The following is a 20384-nucleotide window of genomic DNA, read 5'->3' as shown; positions in this document are numbered from 1 at the left end:
TCTTCCCAGGCCTCACAGTTACGGCCTGGGCTGGGCCATTCGTGCCATGCCTGCCCTGATTTGACTGCTGCGGGCACCCTGCTGTCCTGGAGGCTTTCCCAAGGTTCTTCATCTTCCCCAACAACCCAGAAGGTTGAGGCCAGAGCCAGGGTGGCCTGCTGAACCACCAGGTGTGCCAGGCCGCGAGCAGGCTGTCCCCAGCCCCATCAGGCCCACAGTCCCACAGGGGAGGGCTGGCCCTGGCCTCAGTTTGGGGGAGCAGAGGCCTCTATACACCCATCTTCTGGTCTGGCCACAGACACCCTCTTCTGTCTCCCCGTGCCTGTGCGCATGCGGTTTCCCCACCGAAACGTCCTTCACCCCAGCCGAACTCCACCTTCCTCTCCTCCAAGAAGCCCCTCTTCCGGACTTTGCTGATCTCTCCATCCATTCACTTCTTTGTTGTTTGTTGCATTTATTCCTCAGCCACTGCTTTACTGAGCATGGACTCTGTGCCGTCCCCTGCCCTAACGGCCAGGCATACAAAGATGAAGAAGGCCCAGTCCCTCCCTCTCAGTCCAGCGGGGGCATTAGACGCACAAACAGGGTACTGAGTGCTGGGAAGGAGGGGCTGGTGATGTGCAAGGGAGGGACTTTCTGCCTGGGAGAGGTGACGTCATTCTTACATAGATTCATTAATTGAGACCTCTTACATGCCAAGCTCGTGCTAAGCACTGTACATACATTCTTATAACAGCCCTGGGGTGCTGTAGACGTTACTGTCCCTTTTACAGATAAGGAAACTGAGGCAGAGAACGGTTAAGTGACTCCCAGTGTTAAAGGCACTGGGAGGTGGCGCTCAGAGCTGGGCCTTAAAGAACAGGCATAGACTGAGCAGGGGAAGGAAGGGGTTCGGGGCATAGAGACCAGCAAGGGCAAAGACCCTGAGGTGGGAAATGCACATAACGTTTCAGCTGACTGGACTCATGGAGAGGGAATGTGGGTGCTGGGGGAGTGGGGAAGGGAGGTTACGGAGGCCACAACTGCTGTAGGGAGGAGACTCACCTACTTGCACAGGCCGTGGGGAGGAGCTGTCATGGCGGACAGGATTGGACCTGTGTTCTAGGAAGACGAGGGTTGGCATGGGGGATGGACTGGAGTGGGAGTGCCCAAGGCAAAGGCGAGGGGGGCCCAGGTGTCCTGCGCTGGGTGAGGGGAGCTGCAGTCTGAGTGAAGACGGACAGAGAGCCCAGGATGTCTGATGCACTCCCGTCCTGCTCTGGGTGGCTCTGCTTACCTCTCCAGTCACCTGTGAGTCCCCCTGTGCTGAGTCCTCCCTGTCTGGCCAGGCCCATGCCTGGGACACCAGGAATGTGGTAGTTAAGAAGCTGGGTGGGAATGAGGGGCATTCTACACTTCACTTATTTGCAGATTATAGATTCTTCTAACAGCAACCTCCCCACCATCCCTTTTCCTCTCCCCAGAGAGGCTATAGGTGTGCACGTGTGTGCGTGTGCATGTGTGTGTATGTGTGTAGCTGATGCTTTTCCTCTCCCTCTTTCTCATGGGCCGGTTAAGTGGGACGACTGGGCAGTGATGCTTTAAGGAGCCACACTGGGGCTCGGCAGCATGAGGTCATGCTGAGGATGTAGGGTCTGGAGTGCAGTTCCAAGGCAAGATGGTGCCCCTCGCTCTCTGCTCTTCCCCCAGCCTGCCCCTTCCTCCCATGGGCCGCTGCAGCACCACACACTCTTTCTGTTTTCTCTTTCTAAGGTGGGCCTTAATGTCCTGGTTCAGAAAGCCAACAAGTTCACCCCGGCCACCCGCCTTCTCGTCCAGAGATTTGTGCCGTTCCCCGCCGTAGGTAAGGCTTGCACAGTGAGGAGTGTCTGTGCGTGTGTGCACAGGCATGCATGTACCACCTGTGGGCGTGTGGGGCGGCCGGGCTCTGGGGGAGCTGGACGGCCCCTCCACACCTCTCCTGACACTGGGTGGGGGGTGTCTCCTGGCTGGGGCGACTGGAACAAAATGTGTGTAGGTAGAATAAAGGGTGACTGGGGTGCCACTGACCAACTCTGTGCCTGAGATTCGGTTTTTAGCACAGAGGTTCTTAACCGGGGATCCCTAGACCCCCAAGGGGTCAGTAGATGGAATGTAGTAGATGTCGTGGACTTGGTTGGGGAAAATATTTATACTAACCTCTAACTGAAATTTAACATTTCCTTCCATTATGAATGTAGGCAGCAAATCACAGTAATAAGCAGGACTTGTGTCTGTCACCAGTAGAAATCACAGATATTTTCATGTCACATTACAGTTGTTACAAAGATCTTAAAATATCATTTATGCTCAACACTAATTCAAAATTATATTTAATAGATCCACCAGTAGATCTTGTCTTTTAATTAGTTTAAAATCACATCTATTACTGTATCACAATTGAAAAAATATTTTGATAACTTATTTCAATATAATCCCTTTGTAATCCTACATATTTTGTTTTATGCACTTAGAGACATTATTTGGGGAGGGTCGCATAAGGCCTCACCAGCCTGCCACAGGGGTTCCTGACACACAGGAAGGTTTAAGCCTCCCGCTAGTCTGGTGCTCCAAGCCCTTGTGTGGTGGGCCCTTTACGTTTCAGGGGTCTCCAATCATATTCAGGTAACTGTGCGTGCACGTGTGTGTGTGTGTGTGTGTGTGTGTGTGTGTGTGTGTGTGTGTGTGTGTTTGTAGGGGCTTTCGCCTGCTTTCAGCAGAGTCTTTGCTGGTCTTGGAGCCCTGAGCTTACAATAAGTGTCCCAGGCCTGGGCCCTGAGATCCTACAAAGCCCAGCCTGGCTCTTAAGAAGCCTACACCTTATTTGGAGAAAGGGCACAACAATGAAAATAATTTTTTTTTTTCATTGTTGTGTGTGGTACGCGGGCCTCTCACTGTTGTGGCCTCTCCTGTTGCGGAGCACAGGCTCTGGACGTGCAGGCTCAGCGGCCAGGGCTCACGGGCCCAGCCGCTCAGCAGCATGTGGGATCTTCCCAGACTGGGGCATGAACCCATGTCCCCTGCATCGGCAGGCGGACTCTCAACCACTGCGCCACCAGGGAAGCCATGAAAATTTTTTTAAAAACTAAAAAGAAATACACAACACTGACACTGAAAGAAACACAAGGCTGACCACCATTAGTCATCAAAAGAGAAGGAGAAGCAAGTGCTTGAACCATGACACTGAGTTCCCCATCTCATGCCAGAAGACAAAGCTGGAACAGGCCCAGGAGGGGCATGAGGTCCCATTACCTCCCTGGTACCAAGGCTCAGCCTGAAGAGCCAGGCATGAGACCCAAGCTCATGGTCCCAACCCTGTTCTTCATCTCCAGGGCTCAGCTTCCCCATCTGTAAAATGGGGGCACCAGTACCTACCTTCCTACAGCCTTGAGCTGAGGATCAAATGAGACCATAGACCAGTTCCATTCCTAGGAAAGTGCTTTGAAGCACCTGAAAAGCCCCTGTGAGTAGGTGGGAGATCATTATTGAGCAGCCCCACCTCCTCGTGGGCCCAGAGGCTAATGAACTCCCAGGACCAACCACCTGGCTGATCCTCAGTCAACCCAGATAATTGCTATAGCAACTCCACACTTCTAATGAACTCAGCTATTTCTGGTGTGGGCCATTAATGGAATAACTCTTTAGATCTGACTTTGTTAAGGGGCCTAATTGAGTGAACACAGCTGCCGATCTTGCGTTCCTAGCCATCCTGAGCTGGAGGGTCAGATGCAGCCTGAGGAGGGGGCAGCTCTCAGCTGCACTGGACTGGATTTTGGTCTCAGCTGAGATGTAATCTGTCCTTGAACCAAATTCAGATAAGGACTCCACCAGGGTACCATTCCAGCCTTGCTTGGCCAGACGTCTTGCTATGTGACCTTGAAAGTGGTCTTAACCTCTCTGGGGGCTCTCTCAGGAGGAGGGCCCCTGCTTTCAGGTTTGACCCATTCTGCCCCCCCTGCCCCCGCCACCTGAGACTTTCTGACCTGTCCCTCTTTGGGCTCCAGTCGATTCCTCTCCTGTTTTCTTGTCAGGGAGGAGCTGCAGCCCCTCACGCTGGTCCAGCCATTATGGAGGGTCTTGCAATCCTGCATATCCCTAGACAGTTGCTCAGGGTATACATGGTGTGGTTTGCAGCCCTGACTGTCCTTGCTCGCCAGGATCCTGAGAGCAGTAGGCCCTTTCTGGCTGCTTCCTCAGGCCCACTGCCCAAGTCCTGGCTGTGTGCCTGCCTGCCTTCCACCCACTGCCCCTGTCTCTCCTCCTCCACATGCGGGCTTCCATCTCTCTGGCCCCCAGTGTCCATCCCAGGCCCACCTGCAAATGGGCACTTGCCAACCCCCTGGCTGGACACCAACACAGTGGTGTACAGGGGGAACAGGCATGCACCTCACCCCCCAGGGGCTTAAAAGCCCCCTGGTCCTCTCAGGCCACTGACTAGTCCCTGCACTTGGCCTCTCTGCACCTTATCCCCCAGGGCCTCCAGCCGACAGAGCATCTGTTGGCCCAACAGCACACTGGCAGGGCCTAGGTCCCTCCAGGTGTCCACCTCTGCTTCCCATGGCAGGCGAGACCAGACTGCACCAGGCCACCATTAAGGCCACTGAGAAGCCTGCTCAGGACTTGCCTTACCTTGTAGAGGGTCCTTTGGCCCTCTGGCCCCCTGGCCTGATGGAGAGACAGGACTCACGGAGCCCTGAGTGCACACGGGGAGCAGGTTGATGCAAGTGCAAGTGATCAGATGAAGCCCTGGTAGTTGGGGGTGGGGGGGGGGGGGGTGGAGCAGAAGGGGGTCTTCAGTTCAGGGGAGAGCAGGTCCTGGAAGGGCCCGTGTGCCCTGTGCTCAGCGGCCACACCCCTCCGCCCTCTCCCCTGGGCGGGCTGGCGCTCAGGATCTGGGGAACAAGGAGGCTTCTGGGGTCAGCTACTTCTTCCCGCTGCTCTGTCCTGTCCTGCTCTAGCTTGAAGTCCGGGAGGTGCCCCACTGCTGCCCAAGAGAGAGGCTCGAGACTTCTGGGCACAGGATGCCTGATTCCTGCACCTGATTCGGCCACTCCGCCCGCTCTCTGGCCTCAGACCAGACCCTGTTTCAGCCCTTTCCAACGGGGGCCTCTGTGAGAGTGGCTGCGGGCCTCCCGCGGGTTTGCAGAGCCCGGTGCGTCAGCGGCCCACGGCTCTCCGTGTCTCCTCCGGCAGGCCTCTCTTCCCCCTCAGTTCTCCTCATTCTCTCTCTGGGAGGACCCTCTGGCAGAGTGAGCCATCCCCGTTTTACAGAAGAACAGACAAATTCAGGCTTGCCGAAAGTTACCCTTAGCTGGCCAAAGCCCAGGCCTCCCAGGCTCAGGCCAGGGCTGCTTCAAGTTCACCTGGATACCTCCTTCACCCCTGCAGGGAGAAACTAGCTGAGGGATGTGGCCCAGGGGCAGCTGGGGCTCAGCACCCACCAGGAGCACTCCACCAGTCGGCCCCTGGCTTTTCAGCTGGGGCTGTGTGCACGTGTGTGCGACTGATGTGTGTGCATGCGTGTGTGCTGAGTACCTGGGAAGCCCCGAGGATGCTCACTGCAGCCAATTCTCTCCCTAAAGGTGGTTTCAGAGCCTTGCTGTGCCCTGGTCTAGAACAGCAATCATGTGGGAAATCTCAGTTTCTATTTATACGTGGAGATGTTAGGAAAGACGGTGAGCCCAGGAGCATGTGTGCTGGCATTGGAATTGATTGGGGACTGGTAATTAATCTGTTTAGACCTTAATTAATTCTTCAGTTCTTTCTTATTTGTGGACTGTCACGCTTAATTGTGTTCAGGAGTTCGAGCTCCGAGCAGGCCCTCCATTAATTGATGTGTGGTTGCTGTGAGGTGGAAGTTAATGGTTTGGGGAGCTGGGCAAACAGTGTAATTAAAGGTCAATCGAGGAGGCATTGGAAAAATACCCCTGCCCCCAGGTCCAGCCACCAGTCTCCATGAGCGGAGTCCATTCCAGGGGAGGCAAGCTCCACAAACAGCCTTCTCGGGAGGCCTTGAGGTGGGAGCCGGAGGAGTGGCAGGCAGGATGGAGCGGCAGGTCCCAGGTGCCATGATGGGGCACCAGGGAGAGGCACAGACTTATCTTGTGAGGCATGGGCAGGGCGGGGGCTATGAGCTGGAGCTGAGGGCACGGCTGGGTACCCAGGCCTGTCTGTGCATGTGGCGGTGAGGGCCGGACAGGAAGCTCTGAAGGTTGCCCCCAGGCTGCCTGGCTGGATCCACGTGCAGCAGAGGGCGAGCCATGTGTGTGCTAATAAAGAGCCCCATCTGGGCCTGAGCTCCCGGCGGGGGAGGCCTGAGCTTCAGCACCGCTGGCCAACTCCTTGCACAGGGAATAACCTTCCTTCATGGACCGGAAATGGCAGCCTCATCATCCCTTTGTGGGAAGTGACTTCACCCTGCGCTGTTGGCAGCAGTCCCTTACATTAAATGTCACAGCTCACTTCATCGCCATGAAGGAGTCTCTGTGTCCAGAAGTGAGTCTGCTCCTTGGGGTGTCTGGGCAGTCTTTGGGAGAGGTCTTCTGCTCGTTCACACCAGTGTGCCCCATCTTCACGCTTTCCTTCATGCCCAGGCCATGGGTCTTCCTGGCATTGATTCCCCCTTCACTTTACCACTCTGCCCCTGGTGCTCAATCCACCCTGCTTTCTTCACCTGGGAGGTGGCCCCGGCAGTGTGCCTGAGCCTCAAGGGTCAGTCCCCAGGCCTCACCTCCTCCACCCTTCATCCCTGTGGTTGGAAGACAGCAGAGTGCACCTGTGTCCGCTGTGTCCTGGGCCTCGTGATTTATGCTCCTTCTGTCCAGGTCAGTGGTACTTAATGTGGCGTCCACAGCGCTTAGGCCATCCTGGAGGCCCTCAAGCCGCTTCCTGGACCTGGCCTGGCTCTTGCTCATAGCCCATCACACTATGGTCGTAGGGTCAACGTTGTGACCTCCCTCCTGCCCTCTCGCTGGGCCCCAGGCCTTTGCACAAGGCCCCGCTTGACTGGAGTGCCCGCTCTTCCCCACTACCTCAGTTCCACACTCTGCCTTCTCTTGGCTGCCAGGCCTTCGTTTCTCACTTCAGACATCACCTCCTCCAGGAAGCCCTCCCTGGTAGCCCCAGCCAGGGTTAGACCACAGCACCCTGTGTGCCTATGTCTATCCTGGAACTACCCATTTTGTCTCCAAGTCTCCCTCCCTCATCAGATTCTGAACTCCCCAAGACAGGGACTAGACCTCATTCATCACCAACCCCCAACCCCCCTCTGTGCTTGCCACCCAATGTTCAGTGTGGGTTTGTTCAGTGAACAAATGAATGCTTTAGTAGAAATGGTTTGAAATTGGGCGTCCCGTAGTAAAACCCTACCCTGATGGCACTGGTGACCACATTCTGTGGCTGCGTGGACATTTATTCTGGTATTTTTTTTAAATTGTTCTTTGAATGTTCTGTTTTCTTATACAAGTTTTCACTATCACTGTCATTCACTCAGTCAGCAGGCCTAGGGTGGATGACCAGGTCATCCTGGGCACATTCTTCGGCCTTTCTGGGTTGGATCTGGAAGGGTAGGCTGGACTGGGTGCCAGAATCAGGGGCAGCCCGAGAACTGGCCTGGGGCCCCGGTGTGTGTCAGGCTCCAGGTGGACAGGGCCAGTGGGACCAAGTCAACCAGAGGGAAGTCTCCAGGGGTGTGTCCTAGGGCTCTGCCTTCAGTCTCGTCCCCTTCAGTTATTTTACAGCTGCCTTGGTCAGAGGAGGCCTACGGGTCAGACTCAAGGAACAGGGGTAGCAACCTGGCAGTGATTATGAATTCACAGGCAAGTGTACCAGGATCCAAAAAGATCTCACAAGGTTTGATGTAAGGCTTGCTGTTCAAAAAACGCAGCTGCAAAAGTATAGAGGTGCTGAGACCTGATTTGACCAGAGTACTTGGGATAACGATCCAGAGATTGTGTGGGCTGTATGCTCGGAATAGGTCTGCCGTGTGGTGTGTGGCTCTGAGGCGCCCTCTGACCTCAGCTGCATTATTAGAGATAGAGTGGCCAGAACAAAGGAGTCTGTTTAGTTCTGGATCCCACACATCCAGACTAGCACTGATACGTGGAGCCAAACAAGAGTAGCAGGATCTTCTGAAAGACTGACCGTCTGTGAATGGAATGAGCTGCCTGACCCCTGGGTTAGGGAAGTGTCTGAGTAGTAGCCTGGTCCAAAAGTCTGAGAGGGGCACTTATGTGTGAGCAACTCACCTGTTCTGGGCAGCTTGCCCAGGACCTGGCATACACGTAGTAGGTGCTCAGAGAATGCTAACTGAATGAATGGCCTTCCAATTCAGATATCTTATACTTCCTGAAATACAGAAGGCAGAGAAGTCCAGAGTCGGAGGAGGTGGAGAAGCACGAGGCAGGGGAAGAGGGCTGATAAATGTGGAAGGAACAGGCCTGGTTGGGGTGGGCCAGGCCTGCTGGGGAAGGGGGAGGGGAAAGGGCATGCTGGGGCCTTGAATACCCGCTGAGAGTTGGAGCTTCAGCTTATGGTTAATGGGGGACCATTGAAGAATCTCCAGCTAGGGAGTAGCTGTGATAAAAGGGTGCTTTGCAGAAGATGAATGTGTTAGCAGGAATCTTTTATTTGGAGATCCCTCACTTCAGAGTCAGCCTATACCTACATCTACAGGCTGATTTTTTTCAATCCAGAAATTCCCAGTCCTGAATTTGTGACACTTCAGTATAGGTTGTGAAACTCCCCCCAAATTCTCAAGCTATTTGAAAGAAAGTCTGTGCCCTATAGCACTGCCTCTCAGGCAGAATGGTGGAGAACATCATGAAATCACGGAAATATTAAGGTGTACATCCCCATCTGATAACCATCACGTCCCTAAAGGCAGAGGGGCTATATAGTCTGGTGCAATTCGAGTGTGTGTGTGTTTGTGTGTGTGTGTGTGTCTGTAAGGTGATGATGTACATACATGTCAGCTTGTAAATACATAGACCGTGTCTGGCAGGGACATGAGAATCTGGCTAGAGTGGTTGCCTCAGGGAAGGGGAGTGAAACTAAATTGGAAGGAGACTTTTTTTTAAATAAATTTATTTATTTAATTTATTTATTTTTGGCTGCACTGGGTCTTCGTTGCTGCGCGTGGGCTTTCTCTAGTTGCAGTGAGCGGGGCTACTCTTTGTTGCAGTGCGTGGACTTCTCATTGCTGTGGCTTCTTTTGTTGCAAAGCATGGGCTCCAGGCGCGTAGGCTTCGGTAGTTGTGGCTTGCAGGCTCTAGAGCGCAGGCTCAGTAGTTGTGGTGCATGGGCTTAGTTGCTCTGCGGCATGTGGGATCTTCCTGGACCAGGGCTCGAACCAGTTTCCCCTGCATTGGCAGGCGGATTCTTAACCCCTGCGCCACCAGGGAAGCCCAATCCTAACCTTACTTTTTATTATTTACCCTTTTATGTGATTTGGATTGTTTATCGATGTACTTGTTACCTACAGAATAAAAGAGAGGGAGGAAGTGGAGTCTGGAGAACTTTGTTCAATGTCAACCTGGAGGCAAGGTGGGAGCTCAGGTCTCCTGGGGTCCACTAGAGTGTTTTTGTTTTTGTTTTAATAAAAATCATTCTATATTTTTTTCTGATAATACATGATTGTGATATAAGTTAAACAATTGCCCTCCTCTCCCCAGAGATTAGTTTGGCATGTAACCCTCCAAATTCAAATAAACATCTAAAAGTGTAGAAATCTCTGCCTAGTTATTGTATCTATCTATAATATAAATATGCCTCTATAAATATATATCTAATACAAATGAGATCATACTGTGTATACTGTTTGTAAATCACTTTTTAAGCTCACAGTAAATTTTGGATGTCTTTCCATGACAGTCATAAAATCCCAACTTATCCTTTTGACAGCCACAGTAACTCATTCTGTGGCTGTTTTCTAAAGATTATGAAATATTATTTCAAACACATGGAATATTATAGAAAATAGAGAATACATTATTAGATGTACCCAAAGCCTTCTTTGCCCTCTGCCTTTTTGATTCTGGTTTCCTCCTTCTCTCTTGAGGAAGGCTGTTGACTTGCATCTTCCCCATTTGTGTTTTTATATTGTATGTGTATATACCATAAACCAGAAGTTGTATTGTTTGTGTGTTAAGTTTACATTAACTGTGTTGTGTTGTACATATCCTTTTAAAACTTGTTCGTCATTGTAGTTTTGAGATTTATGTGTGTTAATACATGTGCATTCATCTCAGCTGCTGTAGGCTGCGTGAGTCTTCCACAGACTAACTGGGGACATCTAGGTTGTTTCCAGTTTCTCACTATTATACGTAGTACTGCACCAGAGAGCCTTATACACATGTCCATGTGCACATGAGTAGGAGCTTCTCCAGGCCAGAGGTTTTCAAACAACCACCTGGGGAGCTTTAAAAAGAAATGCAGACATCTGGGTCCTACCTCAGATTTGGTTCCAGTTGTGCAGCCAGTGTTGAGAATCAACAGTCTAGGGTCTGTACCTAGAAGTGGAATGACCATGTCAGTTGGAATGCCCATCTCTACCTTTACCAAATGAGGATACTGGCTTTTACTCTGCTTGCAAGGTTTGGATTTTTGTTTCCCTACATCCTCTTCAACATTTGGTACTATCAATCTTTAAAAAATGTTTGTCTATCTGAAATGGTTCTGTTCTCCTTTTAATTGGCATTTTCCAATTCCCAGTATGGTTGAGAATCTTTTCTTAACTTTATTGGGCATTTGGGTTTCCAAGTAGAAGAGACAGAGAGAGAATAGATTCCTTTTCATACCGTCCACAAAAACAAATTCCAGATAGATTGAAGACCTAAATGTGTAAAGTAAAATGTTAAAGCTTCTAGAAGGAAATATAGATGAGCACTGGAGTAGAAACATAGAGTTTCTTTTTTTTAATTAATTATTTATTTATTTTGGCTGCGCCGAGTCTTAACTGTGGCATGTGGAATCTTCATTGCGGGAGGCAGGATCTTTAGTTGCAGCATGTGGACTTCTTAGTGCGGCAGGTGGACTCTTACTTGTGGCATGCATTCGGGATCTAGTTCCCCAACCAGGGATCGAATCCAGGCCTCCTGCACTGGCAGTACAGAGTCTTACCCACTGGACCACCAGGGAAGTCCCGGGATAGATGACAAAAAAAGTATATACCAGAGAGGAAAGGATTGCCTATTTGATAATATATGTATATTAAACTGTATGACAGAAGACACCACCAACCGTGAGAAAACAAGCCACACGCTATTTGTAAACCATTAAACCAATAAGGATTAGTCTCCAAAACATATAAAGAACTCCTGCAGATTGATTTTTTTTCTTAGATTCAAATATCAGTCTTTGACTATTAATAAGTTCATGTTCATTGATTTTTAGAATATTTTAAAATATTTCTTTTATGAATTTTTACTTGAATATTTTTTGGTGATTTTGATCGCTGTATCTTTTTCTTTAATTTTTGTTCTATATTGGAGTATAGTTGATTGACAATGTTGTGTTAGTTTCAGATGTACAGCATAGTGATTCAGTTATACATATACATATATCTATTCTATTTCAAGTTCTTTTCCCATTTAGGTTATTACAGAATATTGAACAGAGTTCCCTGTGTTATACAGTAGGTCCTTGTTGGTTATCTATTTTATTTTTTAACATCTTTATTGGAGTATAATTGCTTTACAATGGTGTTGGTTATCTCTTTTAAATATAGCAGTGTATACATGTCAACTCCAAACTCCCAATCTATCCCTTCCCCCATCCTTCCCCCCGGTAACCATAAGTTCGTTCTCTAAGTCTGTTGATCACTATATCTTTTTCTTAATAATTGTTAAAACTCTTTATGCATTTTATGATTGTTTTTGGCTGAAAGTAACAGAAACCCTCAACTCAAACTGGCTTAAATAATAAAGCCTCTCTTATTACTTTACAGAGGTCAAGCCTCCAGTGAGGCATCCAGGGCCATTCCTTCCATCTCTATGCTCTGCTAGGGGCTTCATCTTAAGGCTTGCTCCCTTCATGGTTGTAAGATGGCAGCCTCAATTCCAAACATCAGATCAAAACCCACCACCGCCCAGAGGAGAGGAGGCTCTGCCTGCCACCTCTGCTTAAGTGGGAGGAGACTTTTCCCAGAAGTCCTGCAGGCATCCCTCACTGGCTAGGATCAGTTACATGTCCCTTCCTAAATCAATCACTGGCAAGGGAGGGGTTATTATAATTAGTTTAGACTAATCTTTTGGGGGTAGAATAGCTATTGGGAGTCAGTCTCCATGACCCTCCATAGATTAATATTTGTAGCCCTTTGTCATATATAATAAATATATTTTTAAAGCTTCCCACTTCTTATAATATTGTTCATAAATAGGTATCAAATGCCATGTCTCTCAATTCTAAGATACCTCAGTTATGAGGCATTAATGTAATAACCTTTCAGAAGAGGAGAGGACTATATTTCACATTCATTTGAAGGAATAAACAAATGTTCACTACACATTCACTCCAAGTCACTTTTTTCAATACCACAGATTCTGAATCTCAGCCTTTTTCACATTTTACAATTCTCTTTCGGACTTGATCGTTAAACACAGCATCATGGCCATCACTGCTTTTCGTAATCTCTGCCTGTAATCTTGACTGTTTTAGCCCCTTTTAAATTGACAGTATAATTTCAAAACATATGAAAGATTATTGGTATTATTTTCATTTCCTACTTCGTTATACTTGTGGTTTCATTTTAGTCTTTACTTGAAGGAAAAAAATATTCTTGAAGTTAATCAGCTTCTTCAGGAAGTTTCTGAAACAGATGCCTAAGTGTAGGACCCATGAATAGGTCACACCAACCCCTCCTGGCTTTAAAATTTTTATGATCTACTTCAAGAAGATTGGCATTTTCTTTTCAACTTTTAGACAAGTAAAGCATGGTTACGTTCTCATTGTAAAAATGCAAACAGTATAGAAAAATTTAGGGTAAAAAAGTGGAAGTTCTTCAATAACCCCTAATTCCCAAATTTGGTTCTCTTCCCCAAGAAGATTACTCGGTGAGGTGTGACCCTTCTAGAACATTACCCAAGGATTTATGCACACACGTGTGTGCACCGGTTGTGGGGTTTTACGTTCAGTAAATCATCCTGTACATACTCAATAACTTTGTTCACATAAGTTTGTTTTGGCGATCTTCCCACGTGAGTTCCCTAATGGTGGACATTTAGGTTGTTTCTAATTATTTGCTGTTACAAACAGTGCTATAATTAACATCCTTGTAAATGTCTCTTTGTGCATATGGGCAAGCATTTCTTTAGGGTAGCTATCTATGGTTTGGCAATTTCTGCTGCCTTTAATTGCATTGCCTGGTATCTGGCAGACGATCTTCTGCATGTACAATAACTTTTCGTGTCCATGCTCCATTATAGTGTAAGTTTTAAAAAGATGTTTTAGGCAACAATTAGGAATCTAAGTTTAAGTTCAAATTCTGTGTGGATTGCTGTGGGCAGCTGAGGTGACAGTTGCATGAACAGATACCTCTACACGTGGCTAAGTTCACCCATGCACAGAGAGTTGTGATGAAGAGCAGGTAAGGTCCCCCTGCAACATGCATTGTAAGGCACATGGTGATTTTTATAATGTTAAAATATGCGTAAATGCCTCTTAGAGCAGATGAGTTATGGTATTTGGTTTTCCCAGATGAATAGCCCATTGCTCCACCCCGTACTTAAATGGCCCTTTCCCTGCAAGTCGATACAACTGCATTAACACAAATTCATTTCCGCTACAGCTGGGGGTGTTTCTGGACTATTAACTCCATTGATCTATGCCTCTGTTCCGGTGCTAGTTCAAGGGGTAAGCTCCTCTGTAGTCATATTTTTGAGAACTTACTTGCACACTTGTCTTTCTATCTACTGCTCTTTCTTCCCCCCACACTGTACTTTTCACACAGGTGCTTCATTAGCTCTTCACAATCTGCATGATTTTGCATCATGATGTGTCTGATGTGAGAACATCTGCAGCAGGCAAGAGCATATTTTCCTCAGGCCTTGACACTGAGTTTGCCATCAGCATGAAGCAATCTCTGTCTCTCTCTCTTTCTCTCCCCCTCTCTCTCTCTCTCATCCACTGACATCTCCTAGCATCACTGCTCCAACATCAGTTATGCTTGAGTCTTGAACTCAATCTGAGTTGAAAATGTGCCAGCTTTCTTATCATTATCACTAACAGACTGCTTAATTAACCTGCAGATATTGTCAATAATGGATCTTGCTGGTGCGCTAGAAAGGAGACCCATAGCCCATGTTTGGTCTCTCTCTCTCTTTTCATTTACTTAGTCTCTCAGTGTCTATCTGGAGTTGGACTGTCCAGGAGTGAGATGAGAAGGACCTGGGAGGGTTTGAAAGCAATACAGCAGAACTGAAAGTTCTGGAAGAGATCATGGAAATGAAATCACTAAAACAGGATGGCATTCTCATTGCTCAATGGCAGGGATGGCTAGCAACCGGTGCATACAGCAAGTGCTTAATAAATGGATAACCACTGTACACAGTGAACAGAAGAGATTACAGGGCATGTGTTGTCTGTGTAAGCAGTAAGAACTGTGGGTGTTCCAAGGGAGGAGCCTGGGGTTGTCATCTTCTGAGGTGGCTTTCAGCATTTTCTCTTTCTTTCCAGCCAGGGAGCTCAGATGAGAGGGGACATTGTCATCCCCAAAAGCATCCAGGAGGGGAGGGAGGCTGGGTTTTCACTTCCTTTCATGCTTTGTCTTTCATCTCAAGTGGTTTTGTGTTTTGTTTTGTTTTTTTTTTTTTGCGGTACACAGGCCTCTCACTGTTGTGGCTTCTCCCATCGCAGAGCACAGGCTCCGGACGCGCAGGCTCAGCGGCCATGGCTCACAGGCCCAGCCGCTCTGCGGCATGTGGGATCTTCCCAGACCGGGGCACGAACCCGTGTCCCCTGCATCAGCAGGCGGACTCTCAACCACTGCGCCACCCGGGAAGCCCCCTGTTTTGTGTTTGAACCAAAGGCCTTCTGAGGCCACATCACACATTCGGAAATTTCAGAGAGCAGGAGAGATGCCACCATGAGCCTGGGGCAGCTCCATCACCTCGAAAACCATGCTCTCTCCTGTCTTTGTCTCCATCACATACACACACACACACACACACACACAGTCAGGCTAGATATGTCTCAGCCGCCCCTGGCTTCCCTCTACCTGGAGATCCTGTAAGCTCAGACAGCACCCAGAGATCCCGTGGAGACACTAAATGCAGCCCCTCCTTTTACACTTGGGAAGCTGGGCAGGGGGTGGGGTTTGCAGAGTCAGCTGTTGGCTCCTGGCTTTAAGCAGTTGCTCCTCCCCTGGACTACATTCCTGTGGCCTTGCCTTTCCTGGAGTGGTGGTGGTGGTGGTGGAAAGGATTCTCAGAGGGCAGAGATTGATGCCTTTCAGGGCAGAAAACCCCAATATTCTCTCCAAAGAGAGACTAATATTGGGTCTCCTGGGTACTGAGGGCCTGGCCGTCCCAGGGGTGCGATGGGTGTAGTACATTCCTGCCACCACTAGAGGGCGAGTCACTAACACCCAGGCCAGGTGCCCCTTCCCAAGGCCACTCTGGGGGCCCTGGGGCTGTCAAGAGCTCACCTCTGAGGGCGGGGAGGGGGAGATGCAGAGTCAGGACTGGAACCTAAGCCCAGCTGGCCTGAAAACCAGACTCCCATTCTCTCTTCCTTTACCTCAGATTCACCTTCCTAACTCTGTCAGTCTGGACGTGTGTTAAGACGAGGGTTTTTCAACGTCAGCACTACTGACACGTTGGGCTGGAAAATTCTTTGTTCTGAGGGCTGTCCTGTGCATTGTAGGATGTTTAGTCATCTTTGGTCTCTAGAGATCACACTAGATGCCAGTAGCAGCCCCCCGTCCCCCAGGTTGTGATCATCAAAAACGTCTCCAAATATTGCCAAATGTCTCATGAAGATGGCCCCAGTTGAGAGCCCCTGTGTAAGACAGGAGAGCACGCCTGCTGTGGAGACAGGAGGAACTGGTGCCGAAAAGGTCTGCGCATGGTTCCCACTGCTCCTGTGTGTCGTGTGGAAACACGAGCTACTCAGAGATGGCATATGTGCTGTAAATACATTTCGAAACTGTATTTGGTCTCCTGCTTTTCTTCTCCAAAGACTGCAGAGTATCTCAGTCTTCCTCTCTGTTTATTCCACCTCCCCACTTGACTGAAACAGGAGATTGAGGCTCAGAGACCCCCAGGGCCTCAAGCCACCCCTCACCTGCAGAATCCTGTCCCCCAGCTGCAGGCGCCCTGGACCGCTCTGCTCCCCAGTGTTGGCTTGGGTACCAGGAGCATCTGTGGTCCTCCTCCACCTGCCCACTAGGCCCTGCCGCCCTCCAGCTCCCCAAACCCTGGTGTCCCCCCCCCCCACTGGAGGGAGTGGGGAAGCAGCAGGTGTTGATGCTAATCAGCGTTCACAGCCCAGAACTGCAGTCGCTCCCAGGCTCACACACTCCCCAAAATTAAACACTCATTATACAAAATTAATTGACATTAATTAGCAAAAATTAAAACTTTAAACACAGCAAGGCGCTTTTGGGGGAGGAGTGGAGCAGGCGGGCTCCAAATTTGTCACCCCCCGAACTCCCCACGCTCCCACCACCCCCAAGTCCCCCCACTTCCATCCTGGAACAGGGCCGGAGGAGTTCAGGCGAGGTCAGCACCCACACCCGGCCCTGAGCCCAGGGCCAGCCACGTGGATCCCAGGGGGGAGGAGCTGAAAGAGGCTCCCTGTGCCAGTCACCAGCTGATGGGTGGCCGCCCAAACTCTGACACACGGTGCTGAACTAAGGAGCCAGGAGCCCTCCCCTCAGCCCAGGTCCCTGTGATCTCAGCTGACGTGGGGAGGCATGGCCAAAGGAGGAAACCCAAGCACGTGGAGCAGGAACGTAGAAGGTGTGCCTTTAGCCATGCCTGACCCCCACCACACCCCGCCCCAAACCCTTCCATCTCCTGGGTACCCGAAGGATGAGGTACTGTAGCCTTTCAGCTCTGTCCCGCTTTGTTGTGTGACCTCAGATAAGTCACTCCCCATCTCTGAGCCTCAATTTTCCATCCATATGATGAGGGGGCGGTGCCAGGTTAGCACTGAGGTGCCTGCCTGCTCTGGCACCTGTTGTCGGGGAAGCAAATCTCTGGGAACTTGATTCATTCTGAGGAGCGAGGGGCTAAACGTGGGGGGCTGGAATTCAAGAGGATGCCCGGAAAGGCAGCCCAAGGGACTGAGGTGCTGATGGTGGAGCATCAGGCACCAGTGTGGGCGATGCGTCTTCAAGCCCGAGAGCCCTCCCAGGTGGGCATCCACTTCGCCTGCCCGTGGGGCCTGCGCCTGAGGACAGGAAAGCAGCGTTCTTGATCCCTGGCCGCTCTCTAAGCCCTGAATAGTTTCCCTTTCCTTCCTGACACTGGTTATTTTCCACCTTTGCTCTCCAGGTTCCCAAGGGCCCCCAAATCCTTCACCAGGCTGATAGGCAGCAGAACCACACCTTCGCCCACTGTTTGAACAGACGTGGCATTTATTCAAAACCTTTGTTGCTTGGTGCGGGTGGAGCCCAGTGATCTCCTGCGCAGGGTAGAATGCCATCCGCCCCCCTCACGCCGGCTCCCTGCCACCCTCTCTCTCCAGCCAGCGCCAACATCTGCAACGTGGTCCTGATGCGGTACGGGGAGCTGGAGGAGGGGATTGACGTCCTGGATGGTGATGGCAACCTCGTGGGCTCCTCCAAGATCGCAGCCAGACATGTGGGTCGTCTGGGGACTCGGGGGCTGGTAGGGAGGCTGTGGTCGGTTTTCCCTAGACACTTTCATTCCCCAGGGGCTTGTGTCCTCAGCGCCCTTGCCTTGCCCTCTTGAGCTCTCCTCGTCACCCCACTCCCACCCCCACCCCCCATTGGTTTGAGCCCCAGGCCTCAGGTCTGGCCCCAGCCACACCTGCCCACCAGACACCCTTGCTTCTCTCCAGTCGCCTCATCACTACTGGGAAACATCCCCATCTCTTGTCCCAGCCCCTCTGGATGTGCTTTCTCTGACCTCTTACTTGGTAAGGGCAGAGGAGGCCCCCCCAGAGCTTTCTTTCCCTTCCCCGGGACCTAGGGCCTAGGGCCTTCATATCCTCCCAACGCATAGAAGCTGATGGTTTGTGGTTGTGTGCTAGTAAGCACTTCTGCAGGTGATAGTCACTAGGGAGTGAGTGCAGTTGAGGCGGAGGGATTTTGGGCTTGCAGGAAGCCACGGGCGTGGTTTGGAGAAGAATGTTTTGTAACAAGAAGGCCCTCTTTCACTTCTGGTTTCACCAGCCTAACCCATCTAGCAATTGTAATTAAAAAAAAAAAATTCCTGTCCACTTGTATATCTTCCTGTGCTTTCCAGCCTTCATCCTAATGGCAGTTAGTGGCCTGTCCTGCTCTGGCCTCCAAGTGCTGGGTCCCCTCTGCTCCAGCCCTGTCCCTTATGAGCTCCCACATGGCCCCCCACCGCACCCTGTCACTGAGGCCTTCTCCATAAGCCTCTGAGGTAGGAAGACACTTCTCTTGTCCTGGTCCTTCCCTCCCCACTGACTGATCTCAGGGAAAGTAAGTGTCTGTCCAAGGCTTCTGAGGGGCAAGGGGCTCAGGGGTGCCAGTGCCAACACTGCATCCTCTGCTTCCTGCACAGGCTCTGGGCCCCCTGTCATCCCCACACCTGTTCAGAAGACTGGAGGGACCTCTCCCAGGCCTTCCTGAGGCTGGTCACGAAGAACCCAAGTTCCTGGGAGAAATGTTTAGCCCTGAGCCCATCATCAGAGGGATTTGGCCTCAATTTCCTACATCACCCTAACCTATCCAGCGCTATCCTCTTCCCTACTTGCTGTGAGGGAGGCCAACTGTGATAACTCCTCCTTGTGGTCCAAACAGCAGGGAACGCCAAGCTCTTCTGCAGCCCTGGGCTTCCCTTCTCCTGCCTATATCAGCCCCTTGCCATTTGGGACTCCAGGGACCCATGGGTTACAAGCATTCCTTGAGCCTTCTCTGAGGGCTGGGAGCCTGTGGGGTTAGAGGAACTCATCACAATGACCATCAGGGTGCAGAACTGCCACTGAGCTGTGCCTTGACCAGCCCCCCCAGCCCCAGGAATCCTGAGGGAGCCCCCAGAGCAAGGTCCCAGGCAGACCCCATATGGGGACAGCAGACACTCAGCAGAAGCTTTTCCCACGTACAAAGCTGACCTCTTGTCTTTAAGAAAGACTCTTATCCAGAGCCAGGAAGTGGCAAGATCCTCCAAATCTTTGTCTTTAAGGGAAAAGAAAGTAAATCCCAGAATCCCTCTTCTTGGGCACCAGGAGCCCCAACACGGCTCAGCAGGCCACAGCTGTTTGTTCTCGCCCTTCCAGTGCCTGCTTTGTTTTTAGAACGTCTCAGGTCCTCCATATGTTTCCTCCCAGCCGCTGTACCCCGCCACCCGGTTCACCTCCCTGGGCGCAGGCCCCTTGTTGGGGCCGCTTCTGGGTTGCCTCCACCCCCCCACATGTGGCAGGTGATGCGGATCTGCTATGGGAAGAGGGGGTGGCTTTTTTGTGTTGTTTGGAATATGGCTTCGTGAGGGATTCCATGAATGATTCCGTTCAGCCAGATGTGCTTAGCAGTGGTACGTACACCTAGGGGCTCCAGGGCTGCTGCCCCGAGGCTGTCCCACCCCCGCCCCGCTCACCACGGCCTCTGCTTGCCCCTCAGGCCCTGCTGGAGACGGCGCTGACGCGGGTGGTCCTCCCCATGCCCATCCTGGTGCTACCCCCGATCGTCATGTCCATGCTGGAGAAGTGAGTTGGGGCCCAGGGCAGAGGCCATCGTGGCGGCGGAGTGGGTGGGGGAAGGGGGACCTGCTGGCCCAGGGCAACGTTCCTGGTTTGTTCAAACTCTCCCTGGCAGGGCTGCTGGAATCATCCTGTGAGAATTAATGGACTTTGGCTGCTCAGGACCCTGTGCTAAGTTCTAGGAGGGATGTCCCGATGGACATGGCTGGCCCTGCCCTGGAGCTGGCCATTCTAGGTTGTGTGTGTGTGTGTGTGTGTGTGTGCACGCATGCGGTCTATTAGTGCACAGCACAGGACCAGTGGTGAAGAGGGTCTGAGGACTATGGTGGGAAGACTAAACTTGGGCCCAGCGCATCCCTTTCCGGCATCTGCCGTGAGGCAAGTCACCACCTCACTGAGCCTCAGTTTCTTCATTTAGACAATAATTGTACTAACCTCCCTGCCGCCCTCAGAGGGATGTTCTGAGAACACATTTGTCCTGACCATAAAGAAATAAGGAGATACAATAATAAGAACAA

The 20384-nt window shown here is 50.9% G+C and overlaps 1 protein-coding gene across 8 annotated transcripts in view; it reads left to right on the top strand.

The window, feature by feature from the left end:
- SFXN5 (sideroflexin 5) overlaps positions 1-20384 on the top strand; it is a 116643-nt gene that overhangs the window by 71801 nt on the left and 24458 nt on the right. For 4 of the 8 annotated variants that reach the window (XR_003438284.1, XM_027132010.1, XM_027132011.1 and 1 more), the window contains exons 10-12: positions 1753-1843; positions 17704-17819; positions 19787-19872. Coding sequence is in view for 7 of the 8 variants with exons in the window: in XM_027132010.1 (XP_026987811.1) it covers positions 1753-1843; positions 17704-17819; positions 19787-19872 (293 nt within the window). In the remaining variant the exon portion in view is untranslated. The remainder of the gene's footprint in view (positions 1-1752; positions 1844-17703; positions 17820-19786; positions 19873-20384) is intronic. The other 4 variants (XM_027132014.1, XM_027132015.1, XM_027132009.1 and 1 more) reach the window with 2 other exon arrangements.

This window comes from Aethalodelphis obliquidens, unplaced genomic scaffold (assembly GCF_003676395.1).
Source record: "Aethalodelphis obliquidens isolate GAN/ISIS:26980383/991018 unplaced genomic scaffold, ASM367639v1 scaffold40, whole genome shotgun sequence".
Classification (NCBI taxonomy): domain Eukaryota; kingdom Metazoa; phylum Chordata; class Mammalia; order Artiodactyla; family Delphinidae; genus Aethalodelphis; species Aethalodelphis obliquidens.
Note: the sequence above shows the minus strand (reverse complement) of the source record. Positions and strands in the feature narration are given on the sequence as shown.